We start from the raw sequence: 22,726 nt of genomic DNA on the forward strand, positions 1-22,726 counted from the left end.
GGCAACCAAGAAACCAAACGAGGTTAAGCTGTGCAATAAATCATTTTAATTGATCAATTATGCACAGATTAAAAACTGAGACGAGCACACAAGCAGCTCACTAGGACCAGAGGCTAGGCCAGCTCACTAGGATCCATTGCATTAAAGCAGGGGTGTCCAACCTTATCCGAAAAGGACCAGCCCGTGTGCAGGTTTTTTGTTCAAGCCCAGAACTAAGACACCTGATCCTACTTGTCAAGATCTTAATTGAAGACCAAGATAAGTCAATTAGTTTAATCGGGCATCGTCATACCGCTCGACTAAAACATTAACCAGCACACCCACGCCGGCCCATTTTTGGATACGACTGGACACCCCCTGCGCCAAAGGACCGTGACACGTCCGTCAAGTCGGTCATAATTTGCTTTTTCGCCTTCTTGGGTCAGTCAGAGAACCCGGGCAAAGCCGCCCTTACTTATGCAGGCATCACCGCGGTGTACAGGTGTCCGGTCGTCTGTCACCGGCAAACATACACACGGTGACACCGCTCTCCCCCGTGACAACCCACTGTCAGCGGGTGGCCGGCGACGGTAGGGGGGGGGGGGGCCGCGGATCCCTCAGGTACCCCCGGAAAGGCGCATTAGGACCCTCGGTGACAGACTGACAGGGGCCCCCCGAACACGTTCACCCCCACCCCCCTCCCGGCCGTCAGGCCCCCGGCCTTCCACAAGGCAGGCACGCTTCCACCCAAGGGCTGGCCAATTCTGTTCAAACCACCGGCTCGGCCTACACGCGTTTCAGGTGTCAGACGAGAGGCTCTCTCCCCCCCCCTTCATCTCCCTTCCAAGCTCACCTCTCAGACTTTGAGACTGGAAGTCCACATTAGCCGAAAAGCTGAGGCGGTAGGAGGCTATTGTACGGACGCAGCCACATCTGGCTCGATATTTATAGGCAAACTGGGGAAGGACAATGCACTACATTTCAGACATAATTGTATCCATTGTGAATTGATGTGACCGCAAAACACACAGTCATGGGGAATACACAAATAAACATGACAGAATATCTTGATTCTATGAAAATAACTTACTCACAGTTCACAGGATCACATCTGGCATGTTCACTGATTTCAAAGACAAGTAGATGACAAAAGCATGTTTACATTTGAAAAAATCATATTTGACTCTCCAGTGCAAAAATAATTATCAAAGACAGATGACAACCCTGCATTACATTGATATTGCAGTTGCCCTAGTATATACACAGACACACACACACACACATATTGTTAGCTCTCTTGTACATTAACTAATGATGCGACAACACAAAACACACAGCTAGTCAATAAACAGCTGAGCAGCCAACTGCTCAATTACTTTTGGTCCCACAAAATGAGAGGACTACGCATACACACGGCTGCAATTCCTATATGGCTCACCCGATATGGATCTAAATATTCACAAATTAAAGCTGACAGTCTGCACTTTAACCTCAAATTCATCCAATGTGTTGGAGTACAGAGTTAAAACAAGACAAATCGTGTCACTCCCCAAATACTTACTGACTGACAGCACTGTATAGTGTGTATGTGTGTACAACACTCATGCGTGTGTGTACACACACACACACATATATATATACACACACAAGTATAATTCTCAAGGGTAATGATCACCTGGTAGCAGATGAAAATGTGAATCATTTTCAGGCATCAATCAAAACATCAGAACAGTAACAAAAATGATAACAAAACAATTCAACTTTATTCATAAATACATGCCTTTCAAAAAAAGATCACACTACTAATCACACTGCAAACGATCTGGGAATATATAATGAGAATATTTTAAAAATAAATATGATATAATCAGTCATATACACCATATTTTAGTGACACATCACCCTATTCAAATATTACCTTTCAGTCCTGGATTGCACATAGCACTATTCACAATTCAATCCATTAAGTTAATATCACTAAAAGGAATCATACATACAACTCACAAGTATTTTCATTCTACAAATGACTTGTCATCATACATGTAAAAAAAGGTTCAAGCACCAATTACTTCACCAGTTTGAGAGTACAATGTACAACAATTGAATCTAAAGACTTTTGTTGTACATACACAATATTTTGGCTACATCTGCAATTCAAATGCTTAATCATACTGTAAAAAACATGACAATATCAATTAACCTCATTTTAAAGCCAGATTGCGAGTATACAGCCATTTAGCAGATACACCTATACAGAATGAATTATAGTTTATTCTTTTTACCTACAATCGATTTATACTGCTGGATATTTACTGAAGAAAATCAGGATAAGTACCGTGTTCAAGGGGTCATTGCTGTCATTTAAGCAACTCACACACATACTTACTCACACACATACTTACACAGCTTAGGTCGGATATGCATAGATATATGCATATCAGATCCGATATGCATCTCAATATGACCTCATTTTTGAAGCCATAATTCACAAAAACTTTTAGAATCATGACATGGATAATTAATTTTAAAATTATAAGCAGAACTTTATATTATTTGTGATTTTGGGACCTATTTAACAGGATAGGTGGATCACGCAAAAGCTCTAAAAGTTGGTTCTAAAATCACTAAGCTTGTTTTATTCCCCATAGCTAACAACAACGGATAAGAGAATGACAGCGTGTGAATAATTTCTTCACAACCGTCATTTTATAATACATTAATGCCAGTGGCGATTTGATAATGAAAACACAAGGAGAGTCAAGCCTGTTAATGCCATAAAACCTGCAGGATAATGGTGAACTCTATAAAAGGAGTTTCTTTCCTTCATTGAAATCAATCTAACTCCATGTGGATCAGGTAAATCCATCAATTAGGCCATACTCAATAGAAGCACAAACAAGCTGTTTCCTGTTTTAGATCTTGAACACTTAATGTGCATCCTTAACACAGCTACAATGAGTGATATTACCGATGCAACTGAGGTTTCTTTTAAAAGGTTCTTGAAGTTGAATTGGAAAATGTCAGTGCAAGATATTTTCTTAATATATTCTTGATATATTCTTAAGCATTTCCCATATGCAAAGGGTATAATACTGAGGTGGTCAGTCAAAGACGGTCAGAATTTTTATTTCCCAGAAAAATGTTTAAACAGGTATGGCCACACGTACATGCAGGTGTTAAACGGGCAGTACGTAAAGAATATAAGCTGACAAAATTGTTCTGGATAAGAGTGATAAATGTCTAAAATATAACAGCATAGTTTTACCTGCTTCAATATGGATTAGAGAAAATCTGTTTTAGGATCCCAATATGTGAAATGAATTCCCTGCGCACTAGAGCAAGGGTGCCTAATCTTATCTGAAAAGGGCTGATGAGGACCAAAGTTCATGTTGTAGCCCAACACGAAGTCTGCACTTACACTGCAGGTCTCGATGCCTAAATCTCATTTTTAAAATTGAAATTAGTTTTTTTGTCTATAGTGTTTACATTACATGACCTGCTTTTGGCCTGGGCGGTGTGCGGTGTGTATGATGCACATGTGCTCAGTGCAACACGGTCGACATGGCAACAGACAGAAGCCAACATGGAACCCAGTGAAGTTACGGCGATGTTGCTTTTGTTCAGTGCCCTGTGCTTCAAACGCAGGACATGCAAGTGACAGCAACGGATGGTAAAAAGATGGAGAAGGGCCATCACATTCGATGCCTAATTACATGTGCGCGACAGGCACCTCCACTACTTCATCCAAGGCATGGATACACAAGAGGACTCACAGGTGGGGGGGGGGCACTCCTATGATGTCCAGTGGTCGAAAATTTTTACAGTAACAAGAAAAACCAGCAAATATTTGCACGGTCCTTTCCAGTCGAGTTTCCTGAGAAAGCCACTCCATTTCGCCGACCAAACCCAGCCAGGAAGTGGGTCGTCGGAGGAGGGCTGTTGTGGCTCGCTACCGGCGCGGGGTATTGCTCTATATCGCACCTTTCCCACGCAAACACACCCTCTCTGTGTTTAATAGTCCGTGCAGTTTTTCAGTCTCTGAAAAGTGAACTTTTTAGAGAGTACATACATTTGTCCCACGGTCATTAACTCCTGGAACTGGCTTCAGAACGACGTGTCAGTGCCCTCAGTGTGTGGGAGAGGCTGGCGGGTCCCGTATCCCCCCCCATAGCCTCGAATGAGAACCACGGCCATTATTTCAGTAGCAAAGGCTGGCGTTTGGTGGTGGTGAGATATTTTGGTGAGATCACACATATATCATATATATGTGCGTATCTGTTTTCTAAGAATAACATTTTTAATTGCTATTAGAAAAAAAAAGTAAGTAATGAAAACACGGATAGCAAAATACTCTATAGACAAGAATGTTTTTAAGTACTTGTCAGTATATAATTCAGTGCAGGAAACAATGCACTTTTTACCCATGCAAATAAATAAAAAACAGAAAAAGGGCTAAAAAAGTAACATTGCACTAACCAGCTAGGAGCACGTCTGTACTTAATGTGTTGCACATACATGACGTCAGCACACCACACTGCCAGGAAAAAAGCAGTTCAAAGTGTTCAAATTTAAGATGGATGTTGGCGATCGGAATTGTATTGGAACACCACATACAAAGCAATTAAATCCGATCTGCGTCAGGTGTGGAGGGGGAAAGAAATGGGAATCAGGTCACATCAGAGTGTAAATGGAGCTTAATACACCTGATTCTGCTCATCAAGGTCTTGATTGAAAACAACTAGTTAATTTAGTTCATTCAGCCGTCACAGTGCTGAGCTAAAACTAAAGCCTGCACCCACACCGGCCCTTTCCAGAAAAGACACCCCTCCTCTACAGAATGCAAATTAAAATCCAGTTCTGTTGACCTACAAAATAGAAAACATGAGATATTCATAAAGCAGCATAAGAATTAAACTGCCTTTCATAAATGATGACTGTTCGGTTTCTCACCCTTCGCTCCAGCCATATGCTCTTGAATACGGGACAACACAAAACTCCAAGCTATCACACTTTTCAATTCTCAAAGGCCTGATTAAGCTAAAATTGTCACCCTAATTTAAAAATGCAAGAAAGTCCGAACACACGCGGAAAATAATCATTTTCCCAACCACAAAATACAAACGCAGACCCCCTTTTGTCTGAAGTCCTGTGGCACTGGCAAAGAAATTGCAACTCCCTATTTTTCTGTAATGTGAACGCTCCATTCAGCTGTCTCCATGACTTATTCTACCCACACTTCTACACTCATACTGATAACAACATTCGGCATGATGTTTTTGGATATCCCCACCAAAAATATGGAGAGAGAGAAAACCCACTCATAAGGGCTGCACACAGCATGACATTTCTATATGGCTGCAGTCAGAAAAACTTTTATTTTTCCAAGATGGGATGTTAACAGAATTGAAATGAATCACACTGCAATCCATGCCTTCTGAGAGAGAAGAGCAGCACCCAGACCCAGCATCTGATGATACGTCCGGTCGCATATATTTCTGGTAACAAGACTCCACCAGCGAACTCCGTAATATAAAACACAAACAGAAAAAAATGGCAGATTTAACCACATGCAGCCATATCACTGAACGCCAGCTAAAACAGCAATAGTGGAAGGCTCTGGTTTTTGTTCCAAGCAGTTATTCTGACTTTATTTTTTTAACTAGCTGTGCTAGTTCACTCCTACATCAAACCACAGAGCAACAAAAATGTCAAATAAAAATGAATGTTTGGGTAAATTAAATACGGTAGTGCAGAGACTGGGATGAAATCCTGAAATTAATCAGCCTTCTTTGTGCACCCCTGACCGAAAGCAACCTCCTTCAACCCAAATATTAACACATTAGTCTCATAATGTAAAACATAAATGAGCTGCAATTTTAATTTTGGCAGCAATTAGTGTAGAAAACTTAAATGGCAAAAACACTACTCACCCAAAACTCATACTTCTCTCCAGTAATATCAAACCCCAAAACATTTTGGATTCTTTTTGGTGTTTTTGGATGGTGTATTTTGTCTGAAGTAAATGCATTAATATTTTATAACTTTTTCACCCAGATTATTGGGTACATTTCTGCAGACGGATCAATAAAAATGGCCTTGAATGGGTGTGCATTCTTTCAAGCTATTTGTCCATGTGAATTAGACTTTATGTCCACCATGTCGGTCACACATATGAAGATAACCTTGTAGTCAATTACTTTCATTAAAAAAAGCACTGAATTGGCACAATCTTCCTCTCCGTTCACAAGCTAGCTACACATGTAAACATCCATTTATGTGAACACCCTCCACAACACATAGTACAGGAAAATAAAGAAGTAAAAGTAATTCATGAAGACACACACACTGACTGATAATGTTGCTTTAGTTTACATTTCTTTTTTACAAGGGAAAGTGACGAGAGACACGTGTTCTCCTTTTCAGCTTGAATCCTGAACTGAAAATGAAATCCAGGAAGCTACAGCGGAAACCACCCAGACACCAAATACACTGGAGTACAAGTCAAAGTATCTTAAAAACGTAAATGCCTCCAACGAAAGCCAGTGATGTTAAAGCCAAGCAGGGCCACAGATAGGGTGTGTGTGTGTGTGTGTGGGAGGGGGGGGGGAGGCTTTGGGAAACTGTCTCAAGCACAGGTCCTGGGGGGCCCCAGAATGAGGGTGTAACCATTTTAGATTTGGTTCACAATATATATATTCGGGGGGGAACTCCCAATATATTTTGTCCTGGGCTTGAGATTCCATAGCTGCTGCCCTGAAGCCAAGTGCATAACAACAGACCATCCCAACCGGACCGGTCAGTGAGGAAACGGCGAGGTGCGATCATGACAAAACTCCATGGTGACACTGGAAAAAATAAAAATAAATAAATAAAATGAACTGAAATAACTGGATAGCTAGAACTGGATAAAATATCTGGATAGCTAGAATACAGAGAAAATACTTTGCTGCATGTACGCTATCAAATGAATGGCCCATATAAACAGCTAGTATTCATTACGGTTTCAGTAATAATAATCCTAGGAATTTCTTTCATTATTATGAGTATTTCGCTGAACACTCAGACAGCACTCCCCTCCAAAAGGTGGTTGTTTTCTCTGGAACTCAAGGTTGTTTCTGTCAATCAATCCTGGCAGGCTGCCAGCCCATAAAACATAACTCTATTGAGGATGGATAACACATTGGAGATTCACCATTAGCCTGTGTGAGAGAAATATCTCATCTACTGTTACTCTTGGCATAGTTTTGTTTAACATCCACAAAAATGTTCCAGATGAAAGCTCATTTTTTAGTTCATGCTCCATCGCCCAGCCGGAAGATGTACAATGAGTTTACTTTCGACTGTCCTTCTGTCTTGAGAATTGACTTTGAATGAGTAGAGAATTTCAAAATCGGTGAACTCTGACTTCGGGGACAAGAATAAGTTGGAGCAAGCCAGTGGTGCAAGCTAGAGAGACAGATCGTTACAGCACTTCAGTAAATTATAAGGACATCTCATTAGCTAGCTGTGTGACTTTAGTTCTGTTCCCCTTCTATGGGTAAGAAGTATAAACATTAATGAAAACAGCAAAACATGTGGCAAAGCAAACATTTCTGCCTGTTCACTAGAATACAGTAGTTCATTTTCAACAGCTCGCTCCATGCTGAAGTAACATTTGGCCACCGAAGTTAAATTATAAAAGGAAAAATAAATAATAGCAAACAAGCAGTTAGCTCATATTTTAAACCTTTTACCAACTGTAACGCAATGCAGATATTCGTAAGCAAATGCAGAGTGTGATACACAGAGCTGGTACGCTGCAGAAGGGATGATATCTTGTCCAAATGACAGAAATGTTTTCGGTGGCAAGAAGCTGCGAATAAGCAGAACTGCAGTAATTAGCAACAGATGGCAGAAACGCAGTTTCTAGCACGAATGCGACCACTGCTATTCAAACTTAAAAATTACACCCATAATTTGTCATGCTTCACTGTAACATGGTGTTGAAACACCTTCAGTATTACAAAATGCAACACAGTGGGCACACTACACCAGCCCAATTTCTTTTCTCCCAAAAACTCTGAACTCCACGACCATCTAATTGGACCAAATCTTACTTGCATGAACTTAGCACAAGTGGTGTCAAAAGCTGCAGAGAAAGGTTCCTTACGAGTAACGCCTATTCCTGCAGTATATTTTAAGTCAATAACAGGTTTTGCAGCTGGCAAGGGTCCTAGGTTTACCAAAGACTTCAGTCTCCCAATTCCGAAAAGACCTGTTCCACCAGAATGCGCGTGGAGTTTCAATACCGACCAAAGTTGAACAAAAGTTTCTTATTCTTTTACAATTCATTCCTGTCACTACAGAAGACAATCTCACAGCACCATAGAACATCTTTATGAAGCAGACTTTTTTTTTTTTTTTTTAGTTTTAAATGTTGGAAGCGCAAATCACATAATATATCCTTATAGTTAAAAAGCTTTGCATGCACATCAGTAGCTGTTTAATGAAACCTCCTTGCTTTCATTAAAAGTGACAACACGCTTTTGATTAGTGGCCAATTGCATTTATATTAAAAATCACTAATCTACACATTTATTACTTGCACATAAAAACCTACTTATTGGTAACATTCCACAGGACAAATCAATGGCATGTTTAAAGAAGGTTATTCTGCACAGGAGGCCTTGCAAAATTATTCATATCCCTTTCAAATACTTAAAAAGAAGTGAAATCTTTTCATTAAAAAGAGCTTCCAGAAAAATAAAGTGCTCTTTTGGACTGATATGCCCTAATGTATGCGCAGCTTGTATCCTTGGTCTCCTTGAACTGAACAGGAAAAATATCATAATAGCCATTATGAATCAAAAGTTTAGAAGACCTAATTAAAATGGATACAATGTAATGAAGACATCAGTATTTTCCGCAAATGTCTCTACCTGCCACATGGGGTATGCTAATTACTAAAACAAATCCATGAATGCTCATGAATCTTCTACAAGTCCAGATTAAAAGCCTTACTGCTAAACCTAATTTTGGACGCCAGGAGATTGTCTTTTCTAACGGATTCCCAATAGGCATCAAACTGTCTCTTCTCTTTCACAGAGGAGAGACAGCCAAAGAGAAGAGAAGGGGGAGCCGGAACAAAACCTATAGTTCATTGATTGAAACTGCAAGCAAGAAAAAAAAAAAGGAAAGCTGACACAAAGCCATATTCTGTTCAAATCATTTAAATTACTTTTATGACATGCATGGCCTGAATTTAACGGCCCACAATGATGTATTCAATTCAAAAGCACAGCAAGTTACATCATGTCACGCACAGCTGAACAACACTGCGCGTGCACACACACACACACACACACGTGCGCACCTCCCGTTCCCCCCACTCCACACGCACACACACACACACACACGCACAGACGCGTACACACACGTGCTCACACACACGCGCGCACACACTCACACGCACAGACACGTACACACACACACGCACAGACACGTACACACACGTGCACACACACACGCACGCACAGACACGTACACACACACACGCACAGACACGTACACACACGTGCACACACACTCACACAAACAGACACTCACACACGCACACACACACACGCATGCACACACACAGTCTCTCAGTTCAACCTTTACATAACGCATTTCAACAAAACAGACATTAAGCAGCGATATACGGAGTGCTCGGTAATATCAACAGATGCCTGCATTTGTCAACGTTACAACTAAAGCAGAGCATCGTCCCTGCCTCCTCGCAAAAAATCAACAAACAGCAATAAAACCAATGGGCCATAAATGAGTCAGTGAAACTCTAAAATATACCATTTCTCCTTACCGCAGAGTTCAAACAGCGTGCTGAGAAATAAGGGGCCAATCTCACCGTGGAGGAATCTCCATTTCCCACCAACAGGAATACCTCGCTCTGATGTGCGTGACATCAGTCGCAATTCCCCAGTGACTCGACTTCTAAAACAAGACTACCTTTTTCCCCATTTCCACACAAAACCTCAGAATAAATACAGACGCCTTTTTTTTCCTGAACTATCAAAGCAGCGCAGAGGAAAAGAATGAAGACAGGGCGGTTTAAAACGGTTTGATTACTGCGTTCGGCAGCATTTAAGTATTCTTCCAGCCAAAATGACATTGATATTTTTCACCATCGGTTGTTGATTTAAGTAACTTGCCAGCTGCTTGTTAACATAAGCTAAACCTTATCATAAGGTATCCTGCTATATTTAGCTATAATAAAGCAATAAACATTATTATTGTAACGAGTCATTATCGAGAAAGCTTATTCTACAGTCAGGCCAACCAGACATCAGGAATGGGTTTACTACAATTTGCCAGCAAGATAGGGTGCCAGGTAGTTCATCCTGTTAAGGCACCATTCTAGAGTCCCATGGTCTGGTATGGAATTCAGACCAGGCCAGGGCCAACTGTAGCCGGCAGCTCCACAGGGTGACGCAGTCCACGCTAGATCGCCCAGGGACGGGGGGGGGGGGGTTCAGCCAGCCAGGTAGGGCGTCACCGTCTCAAAGCACAGCGGTGAGCACTGCTGTCCAATCAGGGGCACAGGCAAGTCCACCGGTTGAGCTGCACACGAGGAGTCCTCCTCAGACTCATGCCTGTGAGCTCAGCGGTGAGCTCGGCAGTGAGCTGCGGCGTGATGAGAGGAGGCAGCTGGCATCACACGCTTCAGCAGAGAGCGCGTGCTCGCCCGTGCTTTTCGAAATCAATAGCAGAGGCTGCAACAGCGAACGGTGGATGAACATCAGGGCTCTACAGGGCTCCCATTTTAGGAGTGTTTGCTCATGAAAACAGGACGTGCACTAACTGGAAAAAGTATTCAGGAGCACATCTGCTAATTGGGATGCACTGTGCTCCTTGGGGAAAAAATGTTAGCACAGAGGCCTAAATATGACTGAGCATTTTAGATTTATAACCAAATAAATGCATACATCCTCATTGTAAAAAAATATTAGAATTATTATAATTCTTATATCATTTAAAAATGATAAGATCCAAATCACATCACCTACCTGTTGCAATTAAAAATAAATAGTCATAGTCAAATTATATCCCATAAAATCATGTGACTCTTACCACATGGGCTATTCCTCAAGTTGGTATTTTTGGTAAGGCAACGGTGCGATTTAATTCTTAAATAGGTGTGGCATAATGTCCAAAACGGCAAACAGTTCTTTAATTTATAATTACTCTTTTAAATGCACTAAATGTAATAACAGTGTGAGGCAAAGCTATTCCAAATTTAAAGTCTGTGTTTCCATCAGTCTGCTCCATGTTATCTTGACATTTCTTCAGACAGCCAAAAAGCTCTGATTTCATACTGCAGGTGGTCACAATACAGTAAGAGATCATGGTTGTAACTCGCAGATTCTGGCATTTTGGATGTAATATAGCCGCGTGGCCATGTTGCATCCCTCCGTGTGATTCCTCCCCAGAGTTTCCGGTTGAATCCTTTGACAGCCAACAAATAATCTGATGTGACTAAGCAAAATTTTCCATATAACACACTGTATTAAAATTGACTGACCAAAGCATGTCTGCTATGGGGCTTTTTAAAGCAATGTTTCACATGGTTAGTTATTCATATTTGTGGACAGAATTTTTTGTTAAATAGGAGACCGTACAAAACCCTGAGCAAAGGCCTCAGAATTCCTTCTTCGCTTACAATAAAGGGGGATTCAGAAAAACGTCTTAGATGTCTAAGAAAACGTCTCCACCAAAAACATTCTTATATTCGCTTACATCGTACACCTTTTTCTTAGCACTAGGCTGAATTTTGGATGGGCATATTATATTCTTCGATTCAACAACAAAAGAAATATATACATTAGATACGGTGAAAGTCTGCATTTTTCCACGCATTTACTGAGATTTTTTTTATTTTAATTTTAGCAATTTTTAAAAATTTTTTATTGTTTTAATTGTCAGCTTTGTTTTCTATGAAGCAGCCAAATATCGGCTGTACACCAGAGATCAGGGCAGTAAGAGACACAAATGCACACAGAATCCACACACTAGGCAGAGATAATGGACATGTATGCATTTTTAAAAATGCCTATGCCATACGCTGTCAGTCAAAACACACACACACACACACACACACAAAACGGTCTGAGAAGACAGTCGATGCGTCTAAATGAGATGGTAGAAAAAAAATTGGGGGGGGGGTAGATGGCGGGAGGGAGGAGGGGGAAGGATGTCAAGGATCCGCGGTCCTTCATCTTTGCAGTAGAGCAAACACGTCTCTCGCTACAGCAACAGACGGCTGCTTCCACTTTCTAATGCGCCCTAACTTAGATCACTGAAAGAACTGTCAGCACGCGGAGAAGCACACAAAGATAACGCAGCCAGCTGCCACAAGGGAGGACGGACTGAAAAGAGAGAGAAAGTGCAAGAGAGGTGGAAAAAAAAAACAGCTCTCAGAAGAAACGGGACTGGTTCCATTTGCATGAGTCTACCTCCCTTGGGGTCTCCCTCGCTTTTCAAGGGGGAATCACAAAAGCCAACATTTAGCATATTTGTTTAAAAGAAGAAAAAAAAAGAGAGAGAGACAATCTTTGGCTTGATTTCATTTGATCCTTTGCTTTATCAAGACAGAAGACGGGGAGAACGGATCAGGTTCGTAACCGAGAGCGACAAACGTTTCCACGCTTCAACTCTCACCGCGGGTGCACCCCGGTAGGTAGCTTCAGTCAACCCGGACAGCTTCTGGAAGCTTCTCGGAATCTGAACGCCGTCTACCGCTGTCAGTCTGACACGTTTATACAGGACACCTGAAGGAACGTCGGGCATTCCACCACCCCCCCCCCAAATCTGCCCACTTGGTCTTTTTTGGGGTCACTGACAAATCACGGCATAAATAGTGTAAACAAAGCAGACAAAAGGACACGGTTTCAAACAGTCCGTTTGTCAAAACACACACCGTAATCCCGGCCCTGGCCCGGCCCCCTCTCATTACCCCTTTATTATCTGGGGTCCGTGCGTCAAAGTTAGCTTGAGACAAAACGACGCGTCACGCACAGAACCGGGGAAGGCTGCACACTCCCCGTCAATCAGGCGAACAGCGATCCTCGGAAGGTGGAGGACACCGCATAGACACAATTACGATTCATCAGATCGACATCTGTCAAAGTTCTCCGCGCTTGTTTTTCTTACGGTCAGGATAAGGGAATAAAGCCGCTGTGTATAACAAGTAGTAAAAGTTACTAACACGCACGGTAGCCAAAGCCATTTATGAATTTTCTGCTATTGGGTTTATAGGACTGAAGTGGATAATTAAGAGGCCAAGGTTTATATTCAGACTGCTCTGTGTCAAAGGGATAGATCACTTTCTGGATGTAGCGTACGTCCTGAAGGAATCGAAGGTACAAATAATAATTTAAAGCAGGGGTACACAACACCGGGCCTGGAGGGATTGGTCTGGGTGCTGGTTTTTGTTCCAACCAATTACCTTAGTTTTTGTTTTCCGACAGCTGTATAATCAACGCCGGTTCACTACTGTACTTCAGCGCAGTAAAATCTTTAGCATACACCGGCGACCTGCAGCTGTAACTGGTGCTTATACAAATGACAGATCAAGATATGATTGAGCCAATTAAACAAGAGCAGGAGTCAGAAAACGGATTGGCTCTTGTTGCGCACCCTTGCTTTAAAGCTATTTTATATAAGAGCTAGAGCTATTTTATATTATTTCGGTTTTAGAGTTTGTTTTCAAATGGCTCAGACATTTTTATGTGCAATGAAGGTTAGTTAACATACTTACAGACAATATAATTCACCACAAGCAAAACCGCCAGGGCAAATCGAAAACATGCACTAAAATAGAAAAATATTTTTGAAAAGTCCAGAATGTAAATTCTCTCCTCAGCGTGTTATTTGTGCCATCAAATTTAAAATACTTTCATGTTTTCAGCTGCACAAAATTACAGAATCACATCAACAAAAACAAGACTCAGGATTTTAACTGAACATACAGGCTGATTCAGCCTTCAGACACCAAAAATGTGTGTCAATGCAAAACTACATTTTTTTTAAATCCACAAAAGCTGTCAAAACCAGTTGAGACCACGTGTCACACCTTTCTGGCATTCCAAGACATGTCAGCAGTACACAGCCACCAGGTCTGGGGTGAAAATAGCACTGAATGCCATTCGGACTAATTCACAGAGACTCCGAGATGTGTATGAAAAAAAATTCCAGTGCCTTTTTTTTTTTTAGCATTTTAAAAGTGGCAAAAACCATTCTAAAACAAGAGGGAGAGAGAAACTGATCGTTTAGGATGTTCAAACTGGTTCGATAATTGAGCCATGCTTCACAGCACTCGCCAAATTCCATCGAATGCATTATTCAGCAGCGTCAGACTCCGGACAACTTCCTAAACAAGGGCATTTCAGATCACGCCAATGAAAAATGAATCGGATCTCTGTCTGTGAAAACATAGTTCCCATCCTCTCGGTTTGTAAACTAATCTCCGCATAAATCCAAAGGCCTATAAAATGGAAGGCACAATTGTTCTAATATAAAATTTAAGCTAAGAGCAGAGATTTATCATTAGCCAAGGTACACACAGCACCAACAAAAATATATAATTTGATTTAATGCTACATCGTTGTGTGCATCTTCCACACAACACATACATGTCATATTGCTACACAGTCCACAGCAAATCTATTTTAATAACAACAACTTACAGAAATATTTTTTTGCAATTGAATACAATGAACATAAACACGCAATAACATAATGCATTACATAGACAACTGGAAAGATATGCCAGAATGGACAACAGTACATAGTTAAATATCAAATGTGCATATGACATCACAATAACTTCTCTGTAAAATAATATAACTGGAGGGTTCCATCTCTGATAACAATTAAAGTCTTACACTAAAAGAACTGAAAGACATGACAATGATTGGAGGGGGGGGTTAGGGGGCGAGGGTTAAATAAACTGGAGGGGGTTGGGGGAAATCACATCTATTTTAGCTCCCCATTTTGCCCGTGAGAGGCCATTTCTGCTTGTTCCGCAGCTCCTCTGTCTGCACGCATTAAAACTCTCCGCTCGCACGTCAACATGCGCAATGTCAAGCATAGAGGGTGGCGAAAAGAGGCGGGGCCAACATCTGTCATCGCGCGTGCCACGCCGCCGCGAACTCCACACCCGCGTTAGCTCCTGGCTCCGCCCCCGACCGCGCGCGCCACAATCAGGAGCGGGGGTGTCACGTCGTTTAGCATGCATATTGGGGCGATGCGACTGCAGGTTAAATGCAGACTAACAGCAATTTCACCCCCTGTAGTGCGGGCACGCACACTACAATTTCCGCCCGCGTACGCGAGCTACAGGGCTGAGAGCGTGCATATGAACTCTGCACACTTTCGCCAGCCATTCAGAACGACGCACTTAACCCACAACGTTGCATACCCAAACAATCAATATGACGGCTAGTGTTGTCATCAACATCCAATTCGTGGGAAACATAACCAGGGGGAAATATATTTCTCCAAGGGTGACCCTCTATTGAGGGTCGTCTCTAAAACAAAATGTATTAAGACGACCTTTTTACAGGGGATGCTACACTTGGCTTATTTGTACCAATGAGACCCGTTTTACCCGACAAACACTGGCAAGAGTATGCCATGGTGTTTACTGAAAATAAATGTGTACACAGTTCAAAGTTTAAAGCACAATGCGTGCCGTGTGATAGTTTATTCACAACAGTTTCACCAGCGCTGTGAACTACTGAACAATCATTTCAATTTAGAGTACAGTCCGTTCATATTGCTACAACATGCAAAGTATAATCTTGAATACCTCTTCCAACAAGTCATTCAGTTGTAAACCCCTTCCCCCACCATCCTAAAATGCTGATGAAACATGCAACATTCTGGATGATGAAGACATGATGTGCAAGGAATTCAAAAATGTAAACACAACATTTTGAGTGTAGTTTATACTTATGGAAAAGACAAACAAAAACAGTATTTTCAACTTGAATATTTCAAAGTAAGGGACAAAAGACCACAAATTTCCATAATGAATGTGTTTCTCAAGTTCAGCAGTGTCATATCTGAAGAGGGAAAACACACTTCAGCCCATAGTTGCTGAAATTAATTTCCATGTTAAATAACAAGATGCAAATGGAAGCTATACACAAGTACATTTAGCACAAATCACTATTGTCGTAGTATGTATTTACATTAACAATTCTACAAACGCATGTTATATGCACAGCTATAAATTAAGCTGTATTGGAAACTCGCACTGCAGAAAGAGGACTGACCTCATCTAATTACGCTTCTGTAATGTAGGCTAGAGTATTCGCAAGGCCATGGAAACGTGTATTACCTAGTAGCACAATGCTTGGCATCTGATTATTTCTTCCCCCCCACACACACACAATCAATAAATCACGTCGTGATATAACCTGTTGTGTTGTTTGGTAGCCATCAAAACCGTTGTCCATAATATTTAAATGCTGCTGAAAGTGTGATGTCCAAACCGTCTATTAGTTTCTTATATTTACAGGGCAGACGTGCCTGCCCTCCCTGATGTGATTAGTGTCCATTACAGTTTTATACTGAAGAGCTCATCGAAGTGGCATCAGCTGAGGTCAGACATATAACCTGACTACATTTCTCAGTTTAAGTAAATAACACGATGAACGTCAATCCGTTACAGAATTATAGCATGTACGGGCCTGGGTTTTATTTCGCACATAAAGGAAAACATTTAAATACTGCGCAACAATCGATAATCAGCATCTGCCACATTGGCAGGCACTCTTAAATGACACGTTTCCTATTATCGACGAATGCAGCGGATTGATGCAGATTAATGCACACGTAACCTCCACTCGATAGTCATTTTAACTTTTAGTTCTCGTTTCAGTAGTAAACATCGGGAGATAAACAGCACACAAATATTAAACTTCAACTATGCACTGCATGAGGGCAGTTTAATTGTGCGTTAATTTAGATCATACGTAGGCCTAGTGACAGTAAATCAATCGCAACCAAAACTTGAAACAATCGTATCACACGCACACACACACACACACACACACTACGTTACCCTACTGTTCAAGCACACTCGAACTACATTTGCCACATCCGTGATGTTGTTTTCAACATGCAGTCAAAATGAAATCAGTAAGCGGAAAACATTTTCTCCTTCAGATAACTAGATAGTAGAACTCCTTTCTGTTTCCGATTTAAAATGTATAAATGTGATACCCTGTTCATCAGAAGCAAGCTGACCAATCTGCCCTGAATATATATTACAGCTTTAACATGCAAACGGGGAAAATCTTCCAAGGTAATCGCATCCCCGCGTATTGCTAAATGACTCTGCACTCATACCGATAACATTTCTGATATAAAAACACAAAACCAAGAAACAAAACAAAGAGCATCGTTTTAAATTCAGTGGATTCCGAAAATAACGTATTCGTACTTTGGGCTATAGCGTGCAAACTAGTTTTTGTTGCAACCATACAAAACAGGTTAATATCGTGTTGACAAAAAATGAAATTGATTCAAAAAGGATTCAACACAACAAAAAGAGAATGTGTAAACTGGCACAACAAAACAGGTAAATACATTTCAATGCTGTGAAAATCCAACATGCATTGAAGATGATAGTAGCCTAAAAATAAAAATAAAATTTACTAGATATACGTTCTTTAATTGAACTCACAATTTATAATCTAGAGCTCTGATCAAAATACATTCCATAATTTAGTCTAAGGCACAAATCAGCGTGTGCACCTACACAAACACTGAATTACATGCAATGATATATATATATATATATATATATATATATATGAAACCATAACACTCCAAACAAAGTTGTTTTTTTGAATATATATTTAAAGCAGTTAAGTGCAAGTGAAGTAGATAAGAAAATTGACATACCATTAACAGTGGTGCAACTGATCATTTCTTGCTGCGATATCAGGGGGAAAAAAACAGAAAAAGAAAAAAGCTGAATCGGAATTTCACAAGGAGGAATTCCAAAGGTTGCTTTTCATTAGTCATTTTCCGCTGTGCTCTCAGATTTCACTGCCTTGAAACGTGGGCCCTTGTCGTCAGGTACTCATTTAGCCTACATGCATATAATTAAGGGAAAGCAACACCAACAAAAGATCACTTGGATAACAAGTGAAGACACAGGAAACACTTTTTTAAAAGTATGAGCATAACGCAGGTCCGCGTTAATGTTAATCGCTCCCGTTGATAACACCAATGAATCTGACAAATGTGAAGATTAGAGGACTTTAGGTGGCATTAAAACTTGCATTTTTCGCTCGAAAGCTTTCCGAGGAAACGATACACCCACCACACAGTCCCCCACTACTTTAAAAATAGATGATATGCCTGCAGTTGCCCCCACAACGAAACCAATGACACTGTATCCATTTCCCAGCTTTATATCCGTAGTGATCTCCGCAACTTTTTTTCAAACGATGATACATGCATGAACTTCTCATCGCTGAAAAGTTACTTTGAAACAATTTAAACCCCACCCCATTCTCGCACGCTCTCATTAAACACCAAACACTGGTATCCTGGAGGAAATACGCGTGGATCTTTTCCCAGCCGCATCAGAACCCATATTCCCGCAATTCTCTGTAACGTTAAAGCAATACTATTTGTACATAATGAGCAGTGTAGAGATATGCGTGTGCACTAAGCTTTTCTCCGCTGAATCACGAATACAAAGGTTCGATGAAGGCATGTTAAATCATAAAGCTGTCGCTCAAACGTGGCACAGCTTCGGCATTTTTTTAATTGTCCAGATCCCGGGTATACTAACGTGCAGTCTTACCTGTATGTGTGGCAGCCTTGAAGGTTAGAGTTTCATCGATCCGATGTATGTGCTGATGAATGGGTGTTCGGGTTATGCGAGGATGCTTGCGATTTGAAACCATTCCAAGTTAGTGAAGGGAAGACTGACCACAGCCTCTGCCATGTTGGAATTTCAAACCCAAAACAGCTGCTCTAGAGAAGCCAGCATGCCTCAAATTGCGCATGCGTGGCCGCAATGGAGCCAAATTCAAATGTCATGTTAATAATATTGCATATTGGTGTTTGCAAGAACTTTACTCTCACCGTAGGGCTATCGGTCCTTCTAAAATAAAAATTAAAAAATAAAATAAAAAACATAAAAATATTTTTGTTACGTTAAACGCTACCAATTATCTGAATTAAGCATAATTGTTGGTACAGTTAAGATATTTGTTTATTTTTCACAAGATCCCACAATGATAACGAAATGCTAAAACAACAATGGGACAGAAGTTCTTGTCTGGGTTTCTGCATAAAGTGCACAGTGAATTTTATTATAAACTTGTTAGGGGGCCTTATATATTGCAAAATATTCATACAAAAGATTTAAATAGAATAATATTTAGACAGATTATTAATGCTACATGTGAGCAGTAAGTGAAATAGCCCACCGGTTTTGGAAATATGACGTGACAAAGATAGCCTGCAGTACTATATAACCTAGTAACATGTGGTGGAATCCTGCCTTTTAGTTCACGGATATAAATCCATAGTATTTTTCAATCAGACACCGGAATAAGCTGTAGTAAAGGTGAACACCATTATTTAGGAACGGTTCTACTTTCTAGTTGAAGCGAGGGAAAGAAAATACAAGACTGGGACTCTGTAACTGACAATTCCTTAATTTTAAGGGTTCCCATGGAAAACAAATTTAGCCTAGGAAAAAAAAGTGTACTTAACACATCTAAGGCTGTGTTTGTGCATGCACGTGTGTATATATTCTGTGATCATGTTTATATGTCACACAATCACACGTTCTGCTTGATGACAGAGCAGTGTATATTTCAATGATAATTACAGAACAAGCATATAATTCATAATTCCAGTCCTAATTAATGTGGAAATGCATTATTAGGGGACCAGTGGGGAGCAGCAATTTGAACAAGACATCAGAGATTATATGGATGTCAAACAAACACTACAGTCATATCATATTACATAATAAAATAATTAAAATGCAACCTATAAATTGCATTTGGGAAAAGCCGTATTTAATGTGTGCGTGCAAGTGTGTGTGTGTGTGTGTATGTGTGCATGTGCGTTTTCATTTTTTAAAACACAATATATAAGCAACACCTTTTTTCTTTGTATTGCTTTTTTTTATTCAGTCATATTTTCCTTTTGTTTGTTTGGAGTCTACAGGGACGGCAGACCGAACCTCTTTTTGACATGTGATCTGTAAGTTGGCACCCGTGGTCTCGAAATGCCTCCACAAATTCATGAGCAAGGACCTTGGGATGATGCATTGATTTGGCCCAGAGCACTCCCTGCAGACCCAGGCACTGCTTCCTGCTGGCCTGCAGTTCTTTGGAGAATTCCTACCCAAAGGCAGCCGCCAATCACCTGGCACATTCCTAGACGTTATTTACTGGGTCCGGCAATTCGCAGTTTATATCGAGAACGCCTGGAGATAAACGTTTAATCTCTTGACCGTGTAACTAGCTCTTTGCTTCATGTAAATAGAAATGCAGAGGGGAATTTAACAATATGCAGAACAGCCAGAGCTCTTAATCTCCCGCTTGTGATGTAGCCAGCCAGTCATCCAGCCGATTAATCAATGAATCGATAAAGGGAGGGCCACCGTTGTTGAGGCTTCTCTGCCTGTAAACAGCAGCACAGTGACGCTTCGCAGGATCTCTTGTCTTTGGTTCATTACCAGATCCTGACAGTCATCCTGTCTTTCATTAAGGAAACATCCACACCATGGATGTAGGGATAGCCGTCTAAGCTGTGGACGGTTCTTGTTTTTTTGTTTTTTGTATTTTTTTGTCCTTGTGTCAGCAGGCAGGACATTGTGAATTGCCCTGCTCTGCGGCAGCTCTGTTCTTTCTACAGTATGTCAACACATCGTCAGACTCACTCAGATCCCTCCATTGTTTCTCCTTTTATACACTGTGAGCACCATAATGTTTGGGACGAAGACTTACGTTTTCTTGATCTGGCTCTGTGTTCCACATTAAATAATTCACATGTGACTTAAGTGCACATTCTCTGCTTTTATTTAAGGGTATTTTTTATACATTTCGGTTTCACCATGTAGAAATTACAGCTCTTTTTCTACATAGCTACCCCCATTTCAACCATAATGTGTGGGACAGTATTGTTATGTAAATGAAAGTCATCATGTGTAATACTTTGTTACATATCCTTTGCATGCATTGACTGTTTGTGATCCATAGACATCTCCTGAGTGTCTTCTCTGGTGATGCTCTGCCAGGTCTGTACTGAAGCCATCTTTAGCTTCTGCTTGTTTCAAGGGGCTAGTTGCCTTAAGTTCTCTCTTCAGCATATGAAACACTTGTTCAGTTGGATTCGGATCAGGTGACAGACTTTGTTCCGTAGGCAATATGTTTGGGATCATTGTCTTGCTGAAGAATGAAGCACCATCCAAAGAATTCGGAGGCATTTGGTTGAACTTGAGCAGATAAGATGCTTCTGCACACTTCAGAATTCATTCTGCTGCTGTTATCCATAGTTACATCATCAACAAAGACAAGTGAGCTAGTACCTGTGGCAGCCATACATGCCCAAACCATAACACCCCCACTACCATGTTTCACAGGTGGGGGTGGGGGGTGCTTTGGATCTCAGGCTGTTCTTTCTAACTGAAACACTTTGCTCTTGCCATGAATCTTGGTCTAATCTGTCCACAAGACCTTTTTCCAGAACTGTGCAGGCTCTATTAGTTACTTCTTAGCAAACTGTAACCTTACTATTGTTTATTTGCGGCTGACTAGTTGTTTGCAGAGTAGCCTCTATAGTTCTGTTCTGAGGTCTCCTGCGAACAGTAGTCACTGACACATCCATGCCTGCCTCCTGATGAGTGTTTCTGATCTGCTGGACAGGTGTTTTGCAGTTTTTCTTCATTATTGTGAGAATTTTTCGGTCGTCAACCGCAGAGGTTCGACCAGGCCCTCTGTGATTACTGACCTCAGCAGTGCTCTCTTTCCTCACAATGGTTTTCCAAACCGTTGAATTCAGCAAGCCTAATGTTTGACCTGTGTCTCTGTTTCTCTTACCGCTCAGCCTCACAATGGCTTCCTTGACTTTCACTGGTAAACTCTGGTCCTCATGTGGACAAACAGCAACATTTTGGATATGTCCCAAACATTATGTCCCAAACATTACATTTATGATCGATTTTTAACGTTCACAAAATAAATAACAAAAATGTAACCGTCGCCCAACAAATTATTAAAAGTATTTTGTCAGATATGTGTCCAATCAGATAGTCTGCTGTTGCATATATCCAGAAAGTGGTAAATTATTTTGAAAACCCACCTAGTTTATTATTATTAAATCAAGGCCAATAACCCACTATTCAGACAAATGAAGTGATTCATGCAATGCCTCAATGTGGTACAAAGCAGATGAGGCGACATGTAGTTCATGTAAAATATATTTAATGCTGAGTATTTTTTAGGAAGTGAAAATCATTTGAACATGCATAAATATGTGATCAAAATGTGGATAAAGGAAATCAACTGCCAGTAATCCCTTGAGAAAGGCTCTGCTGAAATGTAGTTGTGCCAGTATGTTTCAACAGAATTAAACATTTTGAGCAATACTATCAACTAATCTGATGTTTGCTGCTCGTAACACGTACCTTTGATAGTTGATTTGCTCAGAAGCATTGCATTTTTGA

At 40.8% G+C, this 22,726-nt stretch overlaps 1 protein-coding gene across 4 annotated transcripts in view; it reads right to left on the reverse strand.

The window, feature by feature from the left end:
• The window catches only part of LOC135240860 (fidgetin-like), a 44,366-nt gene extending 25,346 nt beyond the window's left edge, over positions 1-19,020 (reverse strand). The window contains exons 1-3 of one of the 4 annotated variants that reach the window (XR_010325812.1): positions 18,842-18,950; positions 17,929-17,959; positions 5,336-5,474 (exon numbers count right to left, since the gene is read on the reverse strand). Coding sequence is in view for 2 of the 4 variants with exons in the window: in XM_064310864.1 (XP_064166934.1) it covers positions 18,842-18,944 (103 nt within the window). In the remaining 2 variants the exon portion in view is untranslated. Of the gene's footprint in view, positions 1-5,335; positions 5,475-17,928; positions 17,960-18,841 lie in introns of those variants that run through there. The other 3 variants (XM_064310865.1, XR_010325811.1, XM_064310864.1) reach the window with 3 other exon arrangements.
• Between the last annotated feature and the right edge of the window lie 3,706 nt (positions 19,021-22,726).

The sequence above is a fragment of the Anguilla rostrata genome, chromosome 15 (genome assembly GCF_018555375.3).
Source record: "Anguilla rostrata isolate EN2019 chromosome 15, ASM1855537v3, whole genome shotgun sequence".
Lineage (NCBI taxonomy): Eukaryota > Metazoa > Chordata > Actinopteri > Anguilliformes > Anguillidae > Anguilla > Anguilla rostrata.